This window comes from Gorilla gorilla, chromosome 10 (assembly GCF_029281585.2).
Source record: "Gorilla gorilla gorilla isolate KB3781 chromosome 10, NHGRI_mGorGor1-v2.1_pri, whole genome shotgun sequence".
Classification (NCBI taxonomy): Eukaryota; Metazoa; Chordata; class Mammalia; order Primates; family Hominidae; genus Gorilla; species Gorilla gorilla.
The window spans coordinates 144,352,501-144,370,214 of NC_073234.2; the positions used below are offsets into that span (position 1 = coordinate 144,352,501).

The 17,714-nt window shown below is 42.6% G+C and overlaps 1 protein-coding gene across 5 annotated transcripts in view; it reads left to right on the top strand.

Annotated features, from left to right (window-relative positions):
• GLT1D1 (glycosyltransferase 1 domain containing 1) overlaps window positions 1–17,714 on the top strand; it is a 137,388-nt gene that overhangs the window by 22,563 nt on the left and 97,111 nt on the right. For all 5 annotated transcript variants that reach the window (XM_063694492.1, XM_004054154.5, XM_055359201.2 and 2 more), the window contains one exon: window positions 12,412–12,517. In XM_063694492.1, the coding sequence (XP_063550562.1) occupies window positions 12,412–12,517 (106 nt within the window). The remainder of the gene's footprint in view (window positions 1–12,411; window positions 12,518–17,714) is intronic.

A 17,714-nucleotide genomic window follows, 5' to 3' on the forward strand; every position in this document is an offset into this window, starting at 1 on the left:
CCTGTAATGTCCAATAATACGGGAAACAGTGTCTCCTTTTTATCCAGTTCAGAAATGGGAGACATGCAATAATCTCTTTGGTTTGCTTTCTTAGTGCACAATTTTCTTAAATGTTATAACAGTCAAGAATGGATGCGTATTGAAACTGTTTTTACCATATTAAAAGTATCATCCTTAATTTTTGTTTGTTTATTTATTTGTTTTTTGGGACAGGGTCTCTCTCACTCTCACCCACGCTGGAGTGCAGTGATACAATCTTGGCTCACTGCAACCTCCGCTTCCTGGGCTCAAGCAATCCTCCCACTTCAGCCTCCCAAGTAGCTGGAACTATGGGTGCATGCCACTATGTCCCCTAATTTAAATTTTTTTTTTTTTTCAGGGATAGGGTTTCACCCTTGTTGCCCAGGCTGGTCTTGAATTCCTGGGCTCAAGCAATCCATCCTCCTCAGCCTCCCAAAGTGCTGGGATTGCAGGCATGAGCCTGGCCCTGAATTTTTTCAATGCATATTTCATCTTTCAAAATATATTTTTTCAAAAGAATTCTTTTACAAATAGAGCACTTATGAAAGATGTTGTTCAACCCATCAATTTATGAGGAAACTACTAAGATGTTAAAACCAGTTTAAAGCACATTTGAGCAACTGGAATTTAAATAAGCAATTTAATAAAGAATATCAGAGTAAATTCATGAGGTTAGTTGCAGAACTGATTAACATCCAACAAGGCAATGGGCCCCAAGCTTTGGAAGTATCTCTTCTACTGGACAGAAATGATTTACATCTCTCCCTGACACAAAGCTACAAATGGCTTAATGTAACTTCACAGAGTATGAACTTTCAATTAATAGTAAATAGTGAAGTCAAACAACAATACACTCTCTCAGAAAATGAGTCTTTAGAGGAGCCTTTTAATTATGGCTTCCTAGAACATTGCAAGAAAATGCATGTGGACCTTATTTATTCTTATTATTCTTGACCTTATTTTCAGGTTGTGGAAAATTTTTCTTAACACTCACAAGACCCATCTGACTTTACTGAGAGTATAGCAGCCACCACACAAAGGCAAGACAGATATTTTTGTTATTGTCCGGCCTGAGTGATTTCCTCAAACATGAATTAAATGACACAGTAGTGGTATCATTTGTGCTGCACCATTTTAAGGGATAGTAATAGCATGTCATTGGAGGATCACAATTTGCTCCAGTCATCATCACATCAGGATTAAATTTTGGTCAGCAAAATGTGTCACACTTTCAAAAATTTTAGAGGTTTTTTACTGAAGGTGATTTTTTCATTTTTCCACACTGTATCAAACCTTATTTAAGCTCCAGCTCTTTTTCCTGCCTCCTGTTCTACAGGAAGTTGAGCCCTCTCTGAACACTCTCTTCATATATGGGGACATCTTACTATGTGTGCTTTTTTGTTTTTTCAGGTAATACATGAAAAATTGCCCTGGTGTAAAATGCAACTGAGTGGTATAGTATGAAAAGTAAGCCTGTCTCCCACCTCTTATCCCCACCGTATTATTTCTCATTTCCAGAGGTAACCACAGTTAACATTTTCTTGTGGATATTCTCCTAGAAATATATGTACTGTATTGATTATCTATTATTACATAACAAATTACCCCCGCCCCAACTTAGTTGCTTATCGCAGTACATTTGTTATCTAATAGTTCCTGTGGGCATTCAAAAGCAGCTTAGCTGGGTGGTCTGTCTCAGGGTTTCCCATGAGGCTGCAGTCTTATCTGGTGGCTTGACTGGGGCTTGCTGATGTGGATCCATTATAGTGCACTCACAAGGCCGTTGGTGGGAGGTCTCAGTTCGTTACCACATGGTCCTCTCCATGGCCCTCTTGAGTGTCCTCATGATGTGATGGCCAGCTTCTTCCTGAGAGAACCATCAAAAGAAAAGCAAGTTGGAATTTGCCTTATTTTTCATGACCCAGGCTCAGAAGTCAATACAACATGAATCCCACAATATCCTTCTGATTACACAGGTCAGCACTATTCAGTGTGAGAGGGCACTACACAGAGCATGCATATGAGGAGGTTCACGTACACCCGTGCATGTATTTATATGTACCTCCTCCCCCACCTTAAACACACACACACAAATGGAAGCCCACCGCTGAATATATATTCAGCATCTTCCTTTTCACCACTCAGCCACACATCTGGGAACTTTCTCCCATAGTGGCACATACATAGATCTATCTCATCCATTGTGCGGAGGTGCCATCATTTAAAGTCTTCAATAAATAAATGTTTACATTGTCTTTAATTTTTCTATTTCACCTTTTAGAATGCTTGTCTCTGTACAGACATCATAGCATACGAACTTGGGAGAATATATTTGTACTTCCATATTTTTGCATCCGTGCCTGAACAATCTAAACGAACTGTTTTCTGTATATGCGGACAGTGTTTCTGAAAGTATTATTTCTAGAGAGTTATTTTCTGCTGAACAAGTATATGACTTAGAATTTTTTTTTTCTTTTTTTTTTTGACACAGGGTCTCACTCTGTTACCCAGGCTGGAGTGCAGTGATACAGTCTTGGCTCACTGCAACCTCCATTTCATGGGCTGAAATAACCCTCCCACCTCAGCCTCCCGAGTACAGGCATGTGGGACTGCAGGCATGTGCCACCACGCCCGGCTATTTTTTTGGTATATTTTTAGAGACAAGGTCTTGCCATGTTGCCCAGGCTGGTCTTGAACTCCTGGACTCAAGCAATCCACCCACCTTGGCCTCCTAAAGTGCTGAGATTAAAGGCATGAGCCACTGCACCCAGCCTTGAATTCAGTTTTAAGTGTAGTGAAATACAGTCTGAGCTTTGTCTCTGAATGTGAAAGAAGTGTAGAGTTTAACTTTCCTTATAGGCCAAGATGAAGTTCGGAACCCCTGATAGCTCAGTAGGAACCTTTGTAAGGTTGTCACTGACTGTTGCAACTCTTTTATGCAGTCACAAAGCCTCAGCCCTGAGTTTAGTGATTCTGTTGACAGTGAGTTGTGTTGTTTTCTTTTCTTTTTTTCTTCAGCTTTTAAGTTCAGCAGTACATGTGCAGGATGTGCAGATTTGTTACATAGGTAAACGTGTGCCATGGTGGTTTGCTGTACAGATCATCCCATCACCTAGGTATTAAGACCAGAATCCATTAGCTATTCTTCCTGATGTTCTCCCTCTTCCCCCACCCCACCCCCAACAAGTTGTCAAGCTGTGTCATTTTCTGTAAAGTGATACTTATTATTTTTTTTTTTCTTTCTTTCTTTCTTTTCTTTGGGGGGAGGACAGAGTCTCACTCTGTGGCCCAGGCTGGAGTGCAGTGGCATGATCTTGGCTCACTGCAGCCTCTGCCTAGCAGGCTTAAGTAATTCTTGTTCCTCAGCCTCCAGAATAGCTGGGATTAACAGGTGTGCGCCACCATGCCCAGCTACTTTTTGTGTTTTTGTAGAAACGGGCTTTCACTGTGTTGGCCAGGCTGGTCTCCATCTCCTGGCTTAAAGTTATTTGCCCGCCTCGGCCTCCCAAAGTGCGGGGATTACAGGCAGGAGCCACCAAGTGCAGCCGGCCCCTATTATTTCTTTTTAAATGTTTTACACACGTATGTGGAACATTTTATTCCCACAAGTGGGATTAGGTCTGTCTGTTTAACTCATATCTTAGCTACTTTTCCAAATCCACAAAGCTACATCTATCTTATTCTTTTTATTGGCTGTGAGGTATTCCACTGTGAGAATGCACCATACTTATTAAAAGTCTCTCTTGGTTTTTTGCTATTCCAAGCAAGGCTGAAGTGTTTTCGATTACATTTCTTTACACCATTGTATGTGGATGTTGGAAATATAAATTCCTAGGAAAGCCTGTGGGCCAAAGGGCTGTGTAACTTTTGTTTTGATTGACAGTGACAAAATGCTATATGGAAAGGTTATTCCAGTTCGTATTCTACTAACAGATGGGCAAGGACTTATTTCTCCTCTAGTCAGATTGCTGGGTTTTTGTTTTTTCCTTCAAACTTACAGTTCTCAATTTTACCATGCTTGACCTCTGCTTCAAATAAACAAAGTCATCTGAAGTTAGGTTTGCTTCTTTTAAGAGTTGAAGGAGGAGAGGAGCCCTCTGCAAAACCAACCTATTGCCCAGAGGAAAAAAATCAATTACATAGCTCAATCTAATAAATATCGAGAACTGAAGCCATGCTTACTCTTAGTAAATGTGGTTAAACTTTTACTTGTTCATTCCTAGTTGTTGTCCATATGGAAACTAAACTGTATTTATTCCTCAGGGTTATGTTTTTGAAGGTTAAAGTCTCTCTGTGTAGCATCATGGGTAAAAAGCACCAGAACCATTGTCAGTAAGAAGAGCTGTCCCTGTGCACCGTGAGGTTTTCACTTAGCAAAGTATCCGGGGACCTTCTCTGCACCAGTTGGAGACGTTGAGTTGCCCTACCCTGTCATTAACTGGCTGTGTGATATTTCATTCTGTGCATACACTACACATTTCTTAGACAGCCTTCTATTGATTAAACTGTATTTAAAAATATATAGTGCTTATTGATTTTTAAATTACTTATAGAGGTGATTTGGAAACTATGTAAAAATACAAAGAAGAAAATATGGCACCTGCAGTTTTGCCACCCAGAAACGACCACTGTTTGTGTGTGTGTTTTTGGTTTTATTTATGCTTTTATTCAAAATTAAGTTTGCAAAAAAGATATAATTTTACAATTAAGCTTGCAACTTCTTTTAAAAAATATTTGTAGTCGGCTGGGCGCGGTGGCTCACGCCTGTAATCCCAGCACTTTGGGTGGTGGAGACGGGCGGATCACGAGGTCAGGAGATCGAGACCATCTTGGCTAACACGGTGAAACCCCGTCTCTACTAAAAATACAAAAATTTAGCCGGGCGTGTTGGCGGGCGCCTGTAGTCCCAGCTACTGGGGAGGTTGAGGAAGGATAATGGCGTGAACCCGGGAGGCGGAGCTTGCAGTGAGCCGAGATCATGCCACTGCACTCCAGCCTGGGCGACAGAGCGAGACTCCCTTTCAAAAAAAAAAAAATCTATAGTCCAGGCGTGGTGCCTCACACCTGTAATCCCAGCATTTTGAAGGCTGAGGCAGGCAGATCACTTGAAGTTAAGATTTCGAGATTAGCCTGGCCCACATGGTGAAGCCCCGTCTCTACTAAAAATACAAAAAAAATTAGCTGACCATGGTGACGAGTGCCTGTAATCCCAGTTACTTGGGAGGCCGAGGCAGGAGAATCTCTTGAACCCGGGAGGTGAACGTTGCAGTGAGCTGAGATCATGCCCCTGCACTCCAGTCTGGGCAACAGAGTGAGACTCTCTATCGAAAAAAAATATATACATATATATATATATAAAATTTATAGATATAGATACATAAAATAAATATATGTATATACCTATATAAATATATATTTCTTATATATAATATATAAAAAATATATATTTTTATGGAGTATTTAGTATGTGCTAAGCACTTTGATAAATGCTTTGGATGCAGAGATATTGCTGTATCTGACTCTTGCTCTGTAGTTTGTATATTTTAAAAATTGCAATCATATTATACTTTTAATTTCGTAACCTATTTTACAATATGTTAGAAATAGATGGTCTATATTTCCTCTGTCATTGAATGTTCTTTTGCAGCGAGTTATGAATGGTCCCATCCTATTTCCATTTTTCCCCTCAGTTTTAAACAATATCATGATGAACAGCCTTCTGCATAAACCTTTGGAGCCCATTTCCTTTAGGATTTTCCAGAAATAACCTTGCAGGATCAAAGGGTATATGCATTTTTAAAGCTTTTCTACATATTGCCAAGTTATAACTAGTCACATTTATGTAACTGTGTATATTAAATATTGCTAAGTAAAACCTTAACAGCTTGGAGAAGTGGAAGTTTGCTTTTCTGTTTAAAATCAGTATTTGCTGAGAAAATAATTACATAAAATAGCTAAGTAGAATACGCAAATAATGGAAAATAGCACCTTAACAACATTAATACACATTACAGATATATTGCAGGTGTAATGCATTTTTTTTTTTTTTTTTTTGAGACAGAGTCTGGCTCTTGTTGCCCAGGCTGGAGTACAATGGTGAGATCTTGGCTCACTAAACCTCCATCTCCCGGGTTCAAGCAATTCTCCTGTCTCAGCCTCTCGAGTAGCTGGGATTACAGGCGCCCACCACCACGCCCTGCTAATTTTTGTATTTTTAGTAGAGATGGGATTTCACTATGTTGGCCAGGCTAGTCTCGAACTCCTGACCTCAGGTGACCCACCACCTACCTTGGCCTCCCAAAATGCTGGGATTACAGGTGTAAGCCACCACACCTAGCCTGCAAATGTTTTAAAGAACAATATCAACTTTAATTCCTTAAGCTATGGACCAATTATTATATGAACGTCAAAGTAACACATTATATTCATTTCTCCCTCTTGGGCATGTCTGTAAGATATTTTTGGCATGCATACCGATCCATCATTTCAAGTGTATGTGAACAGAACTTTACAGGTGTCCTTAACTTAGATGGAATGGAACCTGTTCCCAGGTAGTGTGCTTTCTGAACTCTTTCCTATACACCCTAAATGGCACACAAGGAAAAACTTAACTTGATGCTGGCCAAGAGTGTTAATGAAGCTCCTCCTCTTTCTATTTATTTATTTATTTATCTATCTATTTATTTATTTATATTTTTAATTTTTTTTTTTGAGACACAGTCTCACTCTGTCACCAGGCTGTAGTGCAGTGGTGGGATCTCCGCTCACTGCAACCTCTGACTCCCCTGGTTTAAGCAATTCTCCTGCCTCAGCCTCTTGAGTAGCTGGGATTACGAGCACGCGCCACCACGCCCAGTTAATTTTTGTATTTTTAGTGGAGACGGGGTTTCATCATGTTGGCCAGGATGGTCTCGATCTCCTGACCTCGTTATCCGCCCACCTGGGCCTCCCAAAGTGCTGGGATTACAGGCGTGAGCCACCACGCCCAGCCTTCTTTCTTTTTAAGAATATGCTTTAGGCTTGAGCCTAATAAGGAAGCAGATAAGGTCAGGTGGCTGATTGAGAAGCCAAGTTTAGGGCCGGGCGCGGTGGCTCATGCTTGTAATCCCAGCACTTTGGGAGGCTGAGGCGGGGGGATCACAAGGTCAGGAGTTCGAGACCAGCCTGGCCAACACGGTGAAACCCCGTCTCTACTAAAAATACAAAAATTAGCTGGGCATGGTGGTGGATGCCTGTAATCCCAGCTACTCGGGAGCCTGAGGCTGGAGAATAGCTTGAACCCGGGAGACGGAGCTTGCAGTGAGCCGAGATCACGCCACTGCACTCTAGCCTGGGCGACAGAGCTAGACTCCATCTCAAAAAAAAAAAAAAAAAAAAAAAGAAGAAGCCAAGTTTAGGAAGCTATGATTTTCTGTTTTTCTCAGCAGATTACTGGGAGAGACAAACCTCTAGCACAAGCAGTGATTTAGGAATAAGACCCTTATGTGGGTGGCTCCGAGTCAACCCACTTGGAAAATAGCTTGTGTGCTACTCTTCATTCTCAGTGCATTTCAGCAAATGCTCTTTGAGGACCTAACTTTGAGTGCCATCATATTAGAGCAAGGGGTGCAGACATAAATAAGAGAATCTTCTAGTCTATAAATAAAACCCAAGACCTTACGATGCATGGCATGACATAGAAGGGAAAGGATTTACTTCTGAGAGACCTGGAGAAGATTTTGGAAACAAGGGATGACTGAATAGGGGTTTGAAGAGTGAATAAGAGTTTATAAATATATCCTCGAAAAATGAAAAATAGAACTACCGTAGGATCCAGCAATCCCACTTCTGGGTATATGTGCAAAGGAAATGAAATCAGTGTGTGGAAGAGATATCTGCAACCCCATGTTCACTGCAGCACTATTCAAAATAGCCAGGACAGGGAATCAACCTGTGCCCGTTGATGGTAAATGGATACAGAAAATGGGGTATATATATGTAATGGAAAACGAAGGATATTCTGTCGTTTGTAACAACATGGATGAGCCTGGAGGACGTAATGCGAAATACAATAAGCCAGGCACAGAAATACAAATACCACATGGTTCTCACTTGTATGTGAAATCCAAAAAGTCAAATTCATAGAAGCAGAGAGTAGTAGGATGGTTACCAGGTGCTCAGGATTGTGAGGAGATTAGGGAAACGTTGGTCAAAAAGCACAAAATTTCAGCTAGGAGGAATACATTCAAGATTTATTGCACAGCATGGTGACTGTAGTGAATAACAATGTATTGTACACTTGAAAATTGCTAAGAGAGGGGCCAGGCATGGTGGCTCATACCTGTAATCCCAGCACTTTGGAAGGCTGAGGCGGGTGGATCACTTGAGGTCATGAGTTCGAGAGCTGCCTGGCCAACATAGTGAAACCCTGTCTCTGTTAAAAATATAAAAATTAGCTGGGCATGGTGGCACTGCCTGTAATCCCAGCTACTTGGGAGGCTGAGGCAGGAGCATCCCTTGAACCTGGGATGCGGAGGCTGGAGTGAGCCAAGATAGCACCACTGCACTCTAGCCTGGGTGACCAAGTGAGACTCTGTCTCAAAAAATAGAAAAAAAAATTGCTAAGACAGTAGTAGGTTTTAAGTGTTCTCATCACCAAATAAATGATAAATATGTGAGGTAATACATATATTAATTAGCTTGATTTTTTTTTTTAAAGAAATGGGGTCTTGCTGTGTTTCCCAGGCTGGTCTCAAACTCCTGGGCTGGAGCAATCCTCCTGCCTTGGCCTCCCAAAGTGCTGAGATGACAGGTGTGAGCTACTGTGCTTGGCCTAATTAGCTTGATTTAGCTATTCCACAATGTATACATATTTTAAAACATCATGTTGTACACCATATATATATACAATAATAAAAAGAGAGTTTGCAAAAATATTTTATCTACATCATGTTATAGCAGAGGACTTCCAGAATTTTTCAATTGCAATCATGGGTGAATTTATAAGTCTTATTTTTTTGAGACAGAGTCGAGACTCTTTCGCTCAGGCTGGAGTGCAGTGGCACAATCTTGGCTCACTGCAACCTCTGCCTTCCAGGTTCAAGCGATTCTCCTGCCTCAGCCTCCCGAGTAGCTGGGATTAAAGGCATGTGTTACCACACCCAGCTAATTTTTGTATTTTTAGTAGAGATGGGGTTTCACCATGTTAGCCAGGCTGGTCTCAAACTCCATACCTCAAGTGATCCACCTGCCTCGGCCTTCCAAAGTGCTGAGATTACAGGTATGAGCCACCATGCCTGGCCCCTCTCTTAGCAATTTTCAAGTGTACAATACATTGTTATTTACTACAGTCACTGAGTAGCTTGGCCAAAGGCATGCCTGTTCTAGGCGGAGAAGCAGAATTCTAACCTGGGGCTGTCTGGAGTGAAAGTCCTGTGATTTCTCCAGATAGGTCAAATTAGCTTTGACATATATGAGTTATTGCTGCTGGTCTGATTGAGTAAGAAAGGGCTGTCATCTTAAGTACTAAATATGTTCACACCTTTTAAACAACCTCGTTGATAGTGTGTATCTTTTACGTGTCTATTTTTCTGTCTTTGGGAATTTCACTGAAAACGACTCTCCCACTGTTTTACTTAGCCTCCTTTAGTAGCAGTTTTTATTGGGGGAATATCCCAGATATGGTTTGGCTGTGTCGCCATCCAAATCTCTTCTTGAATTATAGCTCCCACAATTCCCGTGTGTTGTGGGAAGGACCTGGTGGGAAGTAATTGAATCATGGAGGTGGGCCTTTCCTGTGCTGTTCTCATGATAGTGAATAGGTCTCTCATGATCTGATGGTTTTATAAAGGGGAGTTTCCCTGCACACACTGTCTTCTCTTGTCTGCTGCCATGTGAGATGTGCCTTTCACCTTTTGCCATGATTGGGAGGTCTCCCCAGCCACATGGAACTGTGAGTCCATTAAACCTCTTTCTTTTGTAAATTGCCCAGACATATCCAATTGCCATGCCAATTGGGTATCGTTATCAACAGCTTGAAAATGGACTAATACAGTCCCTTTGTGGCAATAGGGTGTATCAGTTTCCCACTGCTGCTGTAATAATTTACCACAAACCCAGTGGCTTCAGACAACACAAATTCATCACCTGACCTCCAGTTCTGGAGAATAATTGCTCCCAGAGATGTCCACATCCTACTTCCCAAGACCCCTGAGGCGGTGACAGGGGAGCCTGTTCTGGAGGTTGGAAAGCTGAAGCGGATCTCCCAGGCTGAAATTCAGGTGTCAGCAGCTGTGCTCCTTCCTGGAGGCTCTTGGGGAGAATCTGTTTTCTTGTCTTTTCCAGCCTTGAGGGGCATCCACATGTCTTGGCTCATGGCCCTTCCTCCATGTCCAGAGCCATCAGGCTGGTGAGGTCTTCCTCACTCTGAACTTGACTCTCTGGCCTCCCTCTTCCACTTGTAACGACCCCTGTGGTTATGTTGAGCCTGCCTCGATAGTCTACCGTAATGCCCCTCCCCTGTCCCAGCCTCATAGGTCCTGGGAATTAGGATGTGGACATCTCTGGGAGCAATTATTCTCCCTACCACAGATTCATGTCCTTACCATATGAGAAAAACCTTCACTCTGTCCCAACATCTCCCAAAGCCTAAACCCATCACCCGTGGTGAACCATCTCTACTGGGCAGGCGTTTCTATGTCTCTCTGTGTTTTTGGAAAAGTTCTTACAAGTCTGTAGTAAGAAATTCAAACAATATAAAATGTTACAGAGTGAAAAGTAAGTCTCACTCCCAACCCAGATTTTTTTTTTTTGAGGCGGAGTCTCGCTCTATCATCCAGGCTGCAGTGCGGTGGCGTGATCTCAGCTCACTCCAACCTCTGCCTCCCGGGTTCAAGTGATTCTCATGCCTCAGCCTTCGGAGTAGGTCAGATTACAGGTGTGCCCCACCACACCTGGCTAATTTTTGTATTTTTACAAAAATAGAGACGGAATTTTGCCATGTTGCCCAGGCTGATCTCAAACTCCTGGCCTCAGGTGATCTGCCCTCCTTGGCCTTCCAAAGTGCTGGCATTACAGGTGTGAGCCACCGCGCCTGGCCCATCCCAGATCTGTAGTCTTCCAGGTCTCTTTCCCAGAGGTGACAACAGTTATTATTTTGTGTACTATCACAGATGTTCTGTGCATATAGAAATGTGTGTTTATGGCTTTTGTTTTTGTGCAAGCATCTTTTGTTCACCAATATGTGTTTTTTTTTGGCCAGTCTTTCTATGTGAGTACACAGACACACACACACACACAGCTCCAAAAAAAAGAGTTGGTCTTCACCAATGCACAGGTAAGTTGCTTCTCAAACTGTGCTACTTTTAGCAGCCTTGCTGGAGCCGTGTGTATTATTGCTGGGCTTAATATCTGGAGGCTGAATTCCTAGCAGGGGAATTCTAGGGTGAGAGTGACCTAGATAGAGAGAAAGAAAATGAGATCTGCTCATTTACGTGACAAAAACAATTCAAAGGCCAGTAAAAGGAAAGATCAGTATCTTCTCCTTTAGATATCTTGATAGAAATAGCTCGTGTGAGAAATCTAACTGGGTGAACTCCAGTTAGATCTGGTCTGTTGGGTGATTTGTAGGCCATAGTCTCTTTGAAATTTTTAGGTGACCTTTGGGAGTCCTTTCGGGGAGTCGCTTTTGATAAGCACATCATTCAGCCTGAGATGGGCAGGGCTAATGCCCTGTCCTGCCCATCTGTGCTCATGAAATGTTCATCAAGGAAGCAGGGAGTGGACTCACACACTGCCTCCCATCCGCACAGGACGCGTCACTCGGAATATACATACTCCCTTTGCAAATTCTTTCCCACTTTATGCGCTCAGCACCTGGTGTTATTTTGGCCCTTATCCTAGTTGTGCCTGTCATAATTTATCATCCCTGCTGTACTGAACAGTTCTTGAGGATATCATCAAGGTTGTCTGTACCTCTCTCTCCCCTGTTGTTGTCCCAAGCTAGCACGGTGCCTGTTGGTGTTGATGAACAATAGGACTCAGTTTGGAGAGCCCTTTTTTTGTCATGAATTTTGATGATGCCAGATTAGCCCATTTCCTAGGAATGATAAGCTTGGCTTTGATTGATAGATGATGGCTAACAATATTTTTTATTTGCTAAAGTTTAAAATGAATTAATTGAAAGATAGCCCTGACAACAGTGGTTGGGGCCTCCCGTGATTCCTCTTGGTGTTGTGTTTATTGTAGTGATACCTATTCTGCTATCCAGGAGAGGTGGATGCAGCTAAATGTACAGCAACACACAGCTCTGGCGATCTGGGAACTTCAGTGTTTAAGATCCTTGCTTGGGAATGGTTGGTGAAGGCTGTTTTTAGGGCTAAATTCTGCTTTGTGACTGTCATCGTTTTGCAGGCCACCGAATCCCTTTTGGAGTCATCTTTGGTGGAACTGATGTAAATGAAGATGCCAACCAGGCAGAAAAAAACACAGTCATGGGCAGAGTTCTTGAGGAAGCCAGGTAATACCTGCGAGAATTTCATCCATGCCAAACATTTAAACTGTGTGAATTGAATTAATTGAAACCGAAGACCGAGGGCACCAATTGCCGGGAAGGTTTACGTCTTAGCACTTAAAACCAATTTCATGTAACCTTTTCTTTCATTTGGTACATTTTTATTTGGCCACAAATAGTCATTGCTAACAGGTTATTGCACTTAAGTCTTCAACTACAGTTAATATTAGATAAGCCTCTTCAGAATGGTCTGCATGGAGCCAGGCGTAGTGAGGCACGCCTGTGGTCCCAGCTGTTTGGGAGGCTGAGGCAGGAGGATCACTTGGTAGTGAGGCACGCCTGTGGTCCCAGCTGCTTGGGAGGCTGAGGCAGGAGGATTGCTGGAGCCCAGGAGCCCAAGGCTACAGTGTGCTATGGTTGCAATCCAGCCTGGGTGGTAGATAGAGCAAAGCCCTCTTTTGAAAAAAGAAGTGTTCTGGATGTAGAAAACACGAATCACAGGCAAACTCCAGCCTTCGCAGCACACAAATTAGGATCTAGTTTGCATCAGGTTTGCCCAAGTAGACTATCTTTGGCATGGGTCTTATCTATGTAGCTTTCTGAGCTATATACGCCATTTGCAAGAAGGGTCACCAACAGGATTTCTAAACTGTGGCTCAGGCCTTTTCCTTGGGTATGGCCCTCTAGCTGTCCCAGGGACCTGAGAGGTAGCTGCTGTGAGAACAGCTCTACATGCTCTAAGTGGGGCTTCTTACAGGGGTCACTGTGATAATCCTGGGGGCTGCCCTGCACGTCTCTGATCCCAGATACTGATCATGGGCAGCAGCCTTCAGGTACCACAACAACCTTAGTATGTCTCCCTATAATTCTAATGCCCCCAGGGTGGGGGAAGTTATTATCCCCAGTTGAGAATTCCTTCCAGCGCTGTACTTCCCAACTTTTCCATGTCAATGTGGTGAACGGAGGTTCATCGGAGGCTGTTGTTCTGGACCAGCCCCCGCACTGTGCCCCAGCGGACTAGCCCAAGACAGAAAGGAGTCACTTGTGCTGAGTGCTGTGTAATCAAACTGAACTTTGAAATGGGTCAGCCTTCTTTCTCTCTTCTCTTCTCTTTTCCTGACAGAGTCTCATTCCGTTGCCCAGGCTGGAGCGCAATGGCGCGATCTTGGCTCACTGCAACCTCAGCCTCCCAGGTTCAGGCGATTCTTGTGCCTCAGGCTCCCGAGTAACTGGGATTATGGGCGCCTGCCACCACAGTCGGCTAATTTTTGTATTTTTAGTAGAGACGGGGTTTCACCATTTTGCCAGGCTGGTCTCAAACTCCTGGCCTCAAGCGATCCACCTGCCTCAGCCTCCCAAAGTGCTGGGATTACGGGCATGAGATACCGTGCCCAGCCTGAAATGGGCCAGTTTTCTAAAAGGCAAGAAATTCCAGCCAACTTCAGTCAGCAGAATAGGGAAGTCTTCTCTGCTTTAACCCTGTAGGGAAAGTAACTCTGAAATGCCCCATCTGCTTTTTGTTTTCTGTGTCTGCTTTCTTCAGCCCTTGTCTGTCTGTAAAACACGCCTCCTCTGCGCAGCTCATCAGAACACTCATTCTGTTTTGTAGAATGAGGTGCTGCCCAATTCTAGAATTGCTAATAAAAGCCCATTATAATCTTTGAACTCAATTTGTTGTCATTGTGTCTTTTGACAAGGCATACTTAGAAAATTATCATATTTGTATAGCAATTTAAAGTGGATTAAAAGCCTTGATTAAAAAAATCACTCCCATTTCTTTGTCTAACAAATCACAATAATAAGAATTAAAATAATGATAAAAGCAGGCCGGGCATGGTGACTCAGGCCTGTAATCCCAGCACTTTGGGAGGCCTGAGGCAGGTGGATCACTTGAGGTCAGGAGTTCGAGACCAGCCTGGCCAACACGGTGAAACCCCATCTCTATTAAAAATACAAAAATTAGCTGGGTGTGGTGGTGGGTACCTGTAATTCCGGCTACTTGGGAGGCTGAGGCAGAAGAATCACTTTAACCCAGGAGGTGGCCAGGTGCGGTGGCTCACACATGTAATCCCAGCATTTTGGGAGACTGAGGCAGGTGGATCACCTGATGTCAGGAGTTCAAGATCAGCCTGGACAACATGGTGAAACTCCATCTCTACTAAAAATACAAAAATTAGACGGACATGGTGGCCTGTGCCTGTAGCTCCAGCTACTTGAGAGGCTGAGGCAGAAGACTTGCTTGAACTCGGGAGGCAGAGGTTGCAGTGAGCTGAGATCGTGCCATTGCACTCCAGCCTGGGAGACAGAGCATGACTCCATCTCAAAAACAAACAACAGCAACAACAACAAAAGAATCCGGGAGGTGGTGGTTGCAGTAAGCCAAGATGTTGCCATTGCACTCTAGCCTGGGTGACAGAGCGAGACTGTCTCAAAAAAAAAAAAAAATTAATTAATTAAAAAAATAAAAAATTAAATAAAATAATGATAAAAGCAATATGAATCTTCCATGATCGTATGAAAATTGTGAAACAAAGTGGAAATTAAATCAAAAGAACTACCTATACATGCATACCCAAAACAAAGAACTTTTCTGATCAGTCATGAGGTGCTCAGTGGGCTTCCTCGGGGTTTGCCTGGACAGTCGAGGGGGTTCTGTGCAGTTTGTCCTCCCACATGTTCACTGGCTGCTGGTGTTAGAAGAAAGCTTCACCTGTGTCTAGAATAACCCTGAAATCACAGTTTACAGTTGGCCCAACAAGTACTGCCTAACTATCCCTTCGACCCTTTTAAATCTTTGAATCATTGTAGAAAACAAAACAAAGCAAAACTGGTAATTGATTTTATCCCAATAAATCACCAGCCATTAATTTTCTGTGGCTCACCTCATGGCTGGGAAGCTCTGGCCAGGGAATTTGGGACACTTCAAGTCTTTATGTAGCTGGATCACCCTATTCCATACTGGGGACAGCATTCAAAGTTCTGTCTGGAGCCTCAGATTCCTTGTTTGGTAATGTAGGTGTCAAGTCTCGCTTCTGAAAACCAGGGTTACTGAGAGGTATCACTGCATTTAGGACCCCAGTCCTTCCTGAGGACCCCGATCGTATGTTGTGGCAATGCAAATGTGGACCCAAAAAACCTGAGACAGGTCTCAGTTACTATTTAGAAAGTTTATTTTGCCAACGTTGAAGACACGCACTCATGACCCAGCCTCAGGAGGTCCTGATGACACGTGCCCAAGGTGGTCAGGCACAGGTTGGTTTTCTACATCTTAGGGAGATGTGAGACATCAATCAATATATGTAGGAGGTACACTGGTTCGGTCTGGAAAGGCGGGACAACTGGAAGCAAAGGCAGGAAGACTCAAAGCAGGGAGGGGTTTTCCAGGTCACTGGTAGGTGACAGACAAATGGTTGCATTCTTTTGCATTTCTGATTGGCCTTTCCCAAGGAAGCAATCAGATATACATTTATCTCAGTGAGCAGAGGGGTGACTTTGAATAGAATGGGAGGGAGGTTTGCCCTTAGCAGTTCCCAGCTTGACTTTTCCCTTTAGCTTTGTGATTTGGGGGCCCAAGATATTTTCCTTTCACACCACCTTATCATAATAGAGAGCACACGTGTGCGTGTGATGTGTGTGCGTGTGTGTGTTACAATAAAAAAAGACATTAAAACACGTTGGGGTTACCTTGAAAGGGGATCTTTTATTACAGGTTTTCTTATTGCTGTTGTTCTTTCACTCTGCAAATTCATTACCTTTAGATTCCTGTAGTTGGTAATGCACTGCCTTACGGAAGGAAAACAATTCTGTTTACTAGAAACAACATTGAATGAATCCATCTTACAGTATTATTATTAGTATTATTTATTTCATTGTTATTAAAGCAAACACTGATTTCTATTTTGGGGGGTTATTGATCGAGGTTCATGGACAGGAAAGCTGCATGGATCAGATTCTTTGTCCAGTACAATATAGCACACGTTTCTGTAAAAGAAAGTATTGAACTTGTCTAGCTTTATAATGAGTATTTCATTTTTAATCAAATGTTTTTAAATAGTAATATTTTTCCTATAGGGTCTATTTTTGAAGTTTTTTTAGTATTTAAATTTTTTTTCTGTATTATATAGTATTCAAACTTACCTTAGCTTCAGCTTTTTGGCTTATAAATATTATAATGTAATAAGTACTTGATAATTACATTATCAATATCAAAACTAAATGAAGAGTATGTGAAACCTATGGAAATTGTTTGGTGACGGATCATCCAGGTACATATTAGAAGAAAATATTCTTGGCCAGGCATGGTGGCTAACGCCTGTAATCCCAGCACTTTGAGAGGCCGAAGCGGGTGGATCACTGAGGTCAGGAGTTTGAGACCAGCCTGGCCAACATGGGGAAACTCCGTCTTCACTAAAAATACAAAAATTAGCTGGGCATGGTGACACATGCCTGTAATCCCAGCTACTCAGGAGGCTGAGGCAAGAGAATCGCTTGAACCTGAGAGGCAGGGGTTGAAGTGAGCTGAGATCTCGCCATTGCACTGCAGCCTGGGTGAAAGAGGGAGACTCTGTCTCAAAAAAAAAAAAAAAGAAAGAAAAGAAAAAATTATCGTCAAGCAAATGAGCAAAAGAGAGTTTGTATAAAATGAAACACCTCAAAAATAGCCTCATAAATAGGAAATATATAGCACACGATAGGTTAAACGAGGTGAATTTGCTGTTTTGTAGGCATAAAATGGCTGAATATTGGTAGTTTCATAAGTTTTAAGCTATAGATATTTAAGCCCAAAGATTTTTTTTACAAAAAAAATCACATGTGAAAGTGAGTAAATCTAGTGAGTAAATCTATTTCAAAATGGCAATGTTCAACTAAAAATGCAAAAATGGTAGCTTTATATTTTTCATAAGAAACGTGTTTTTTTATTTTAATTGAATTTTATTGTTTTTTTTTGGACATAGAGTCTTACTCTGTCGCCCAGGCTGGAGTGCAGTGGTGCAATCTGAGCTCACTGCAACCTCCACCTCCTGGGTTCAGGCGATTCACCTGCCTCAGCCTCGTCAGTAGCTGGGACTACAGGGGTGCACCACCACGCCTGGCTAATTTTTGTATTTTTAGTGAAGATGGAGTTTCTCTGTGTTGGCCAGGCTGGTCTCGAACCCCTGACCACAGTGATCCACCTTCCTCGGCCTCCCAAAGTGTTGGGATT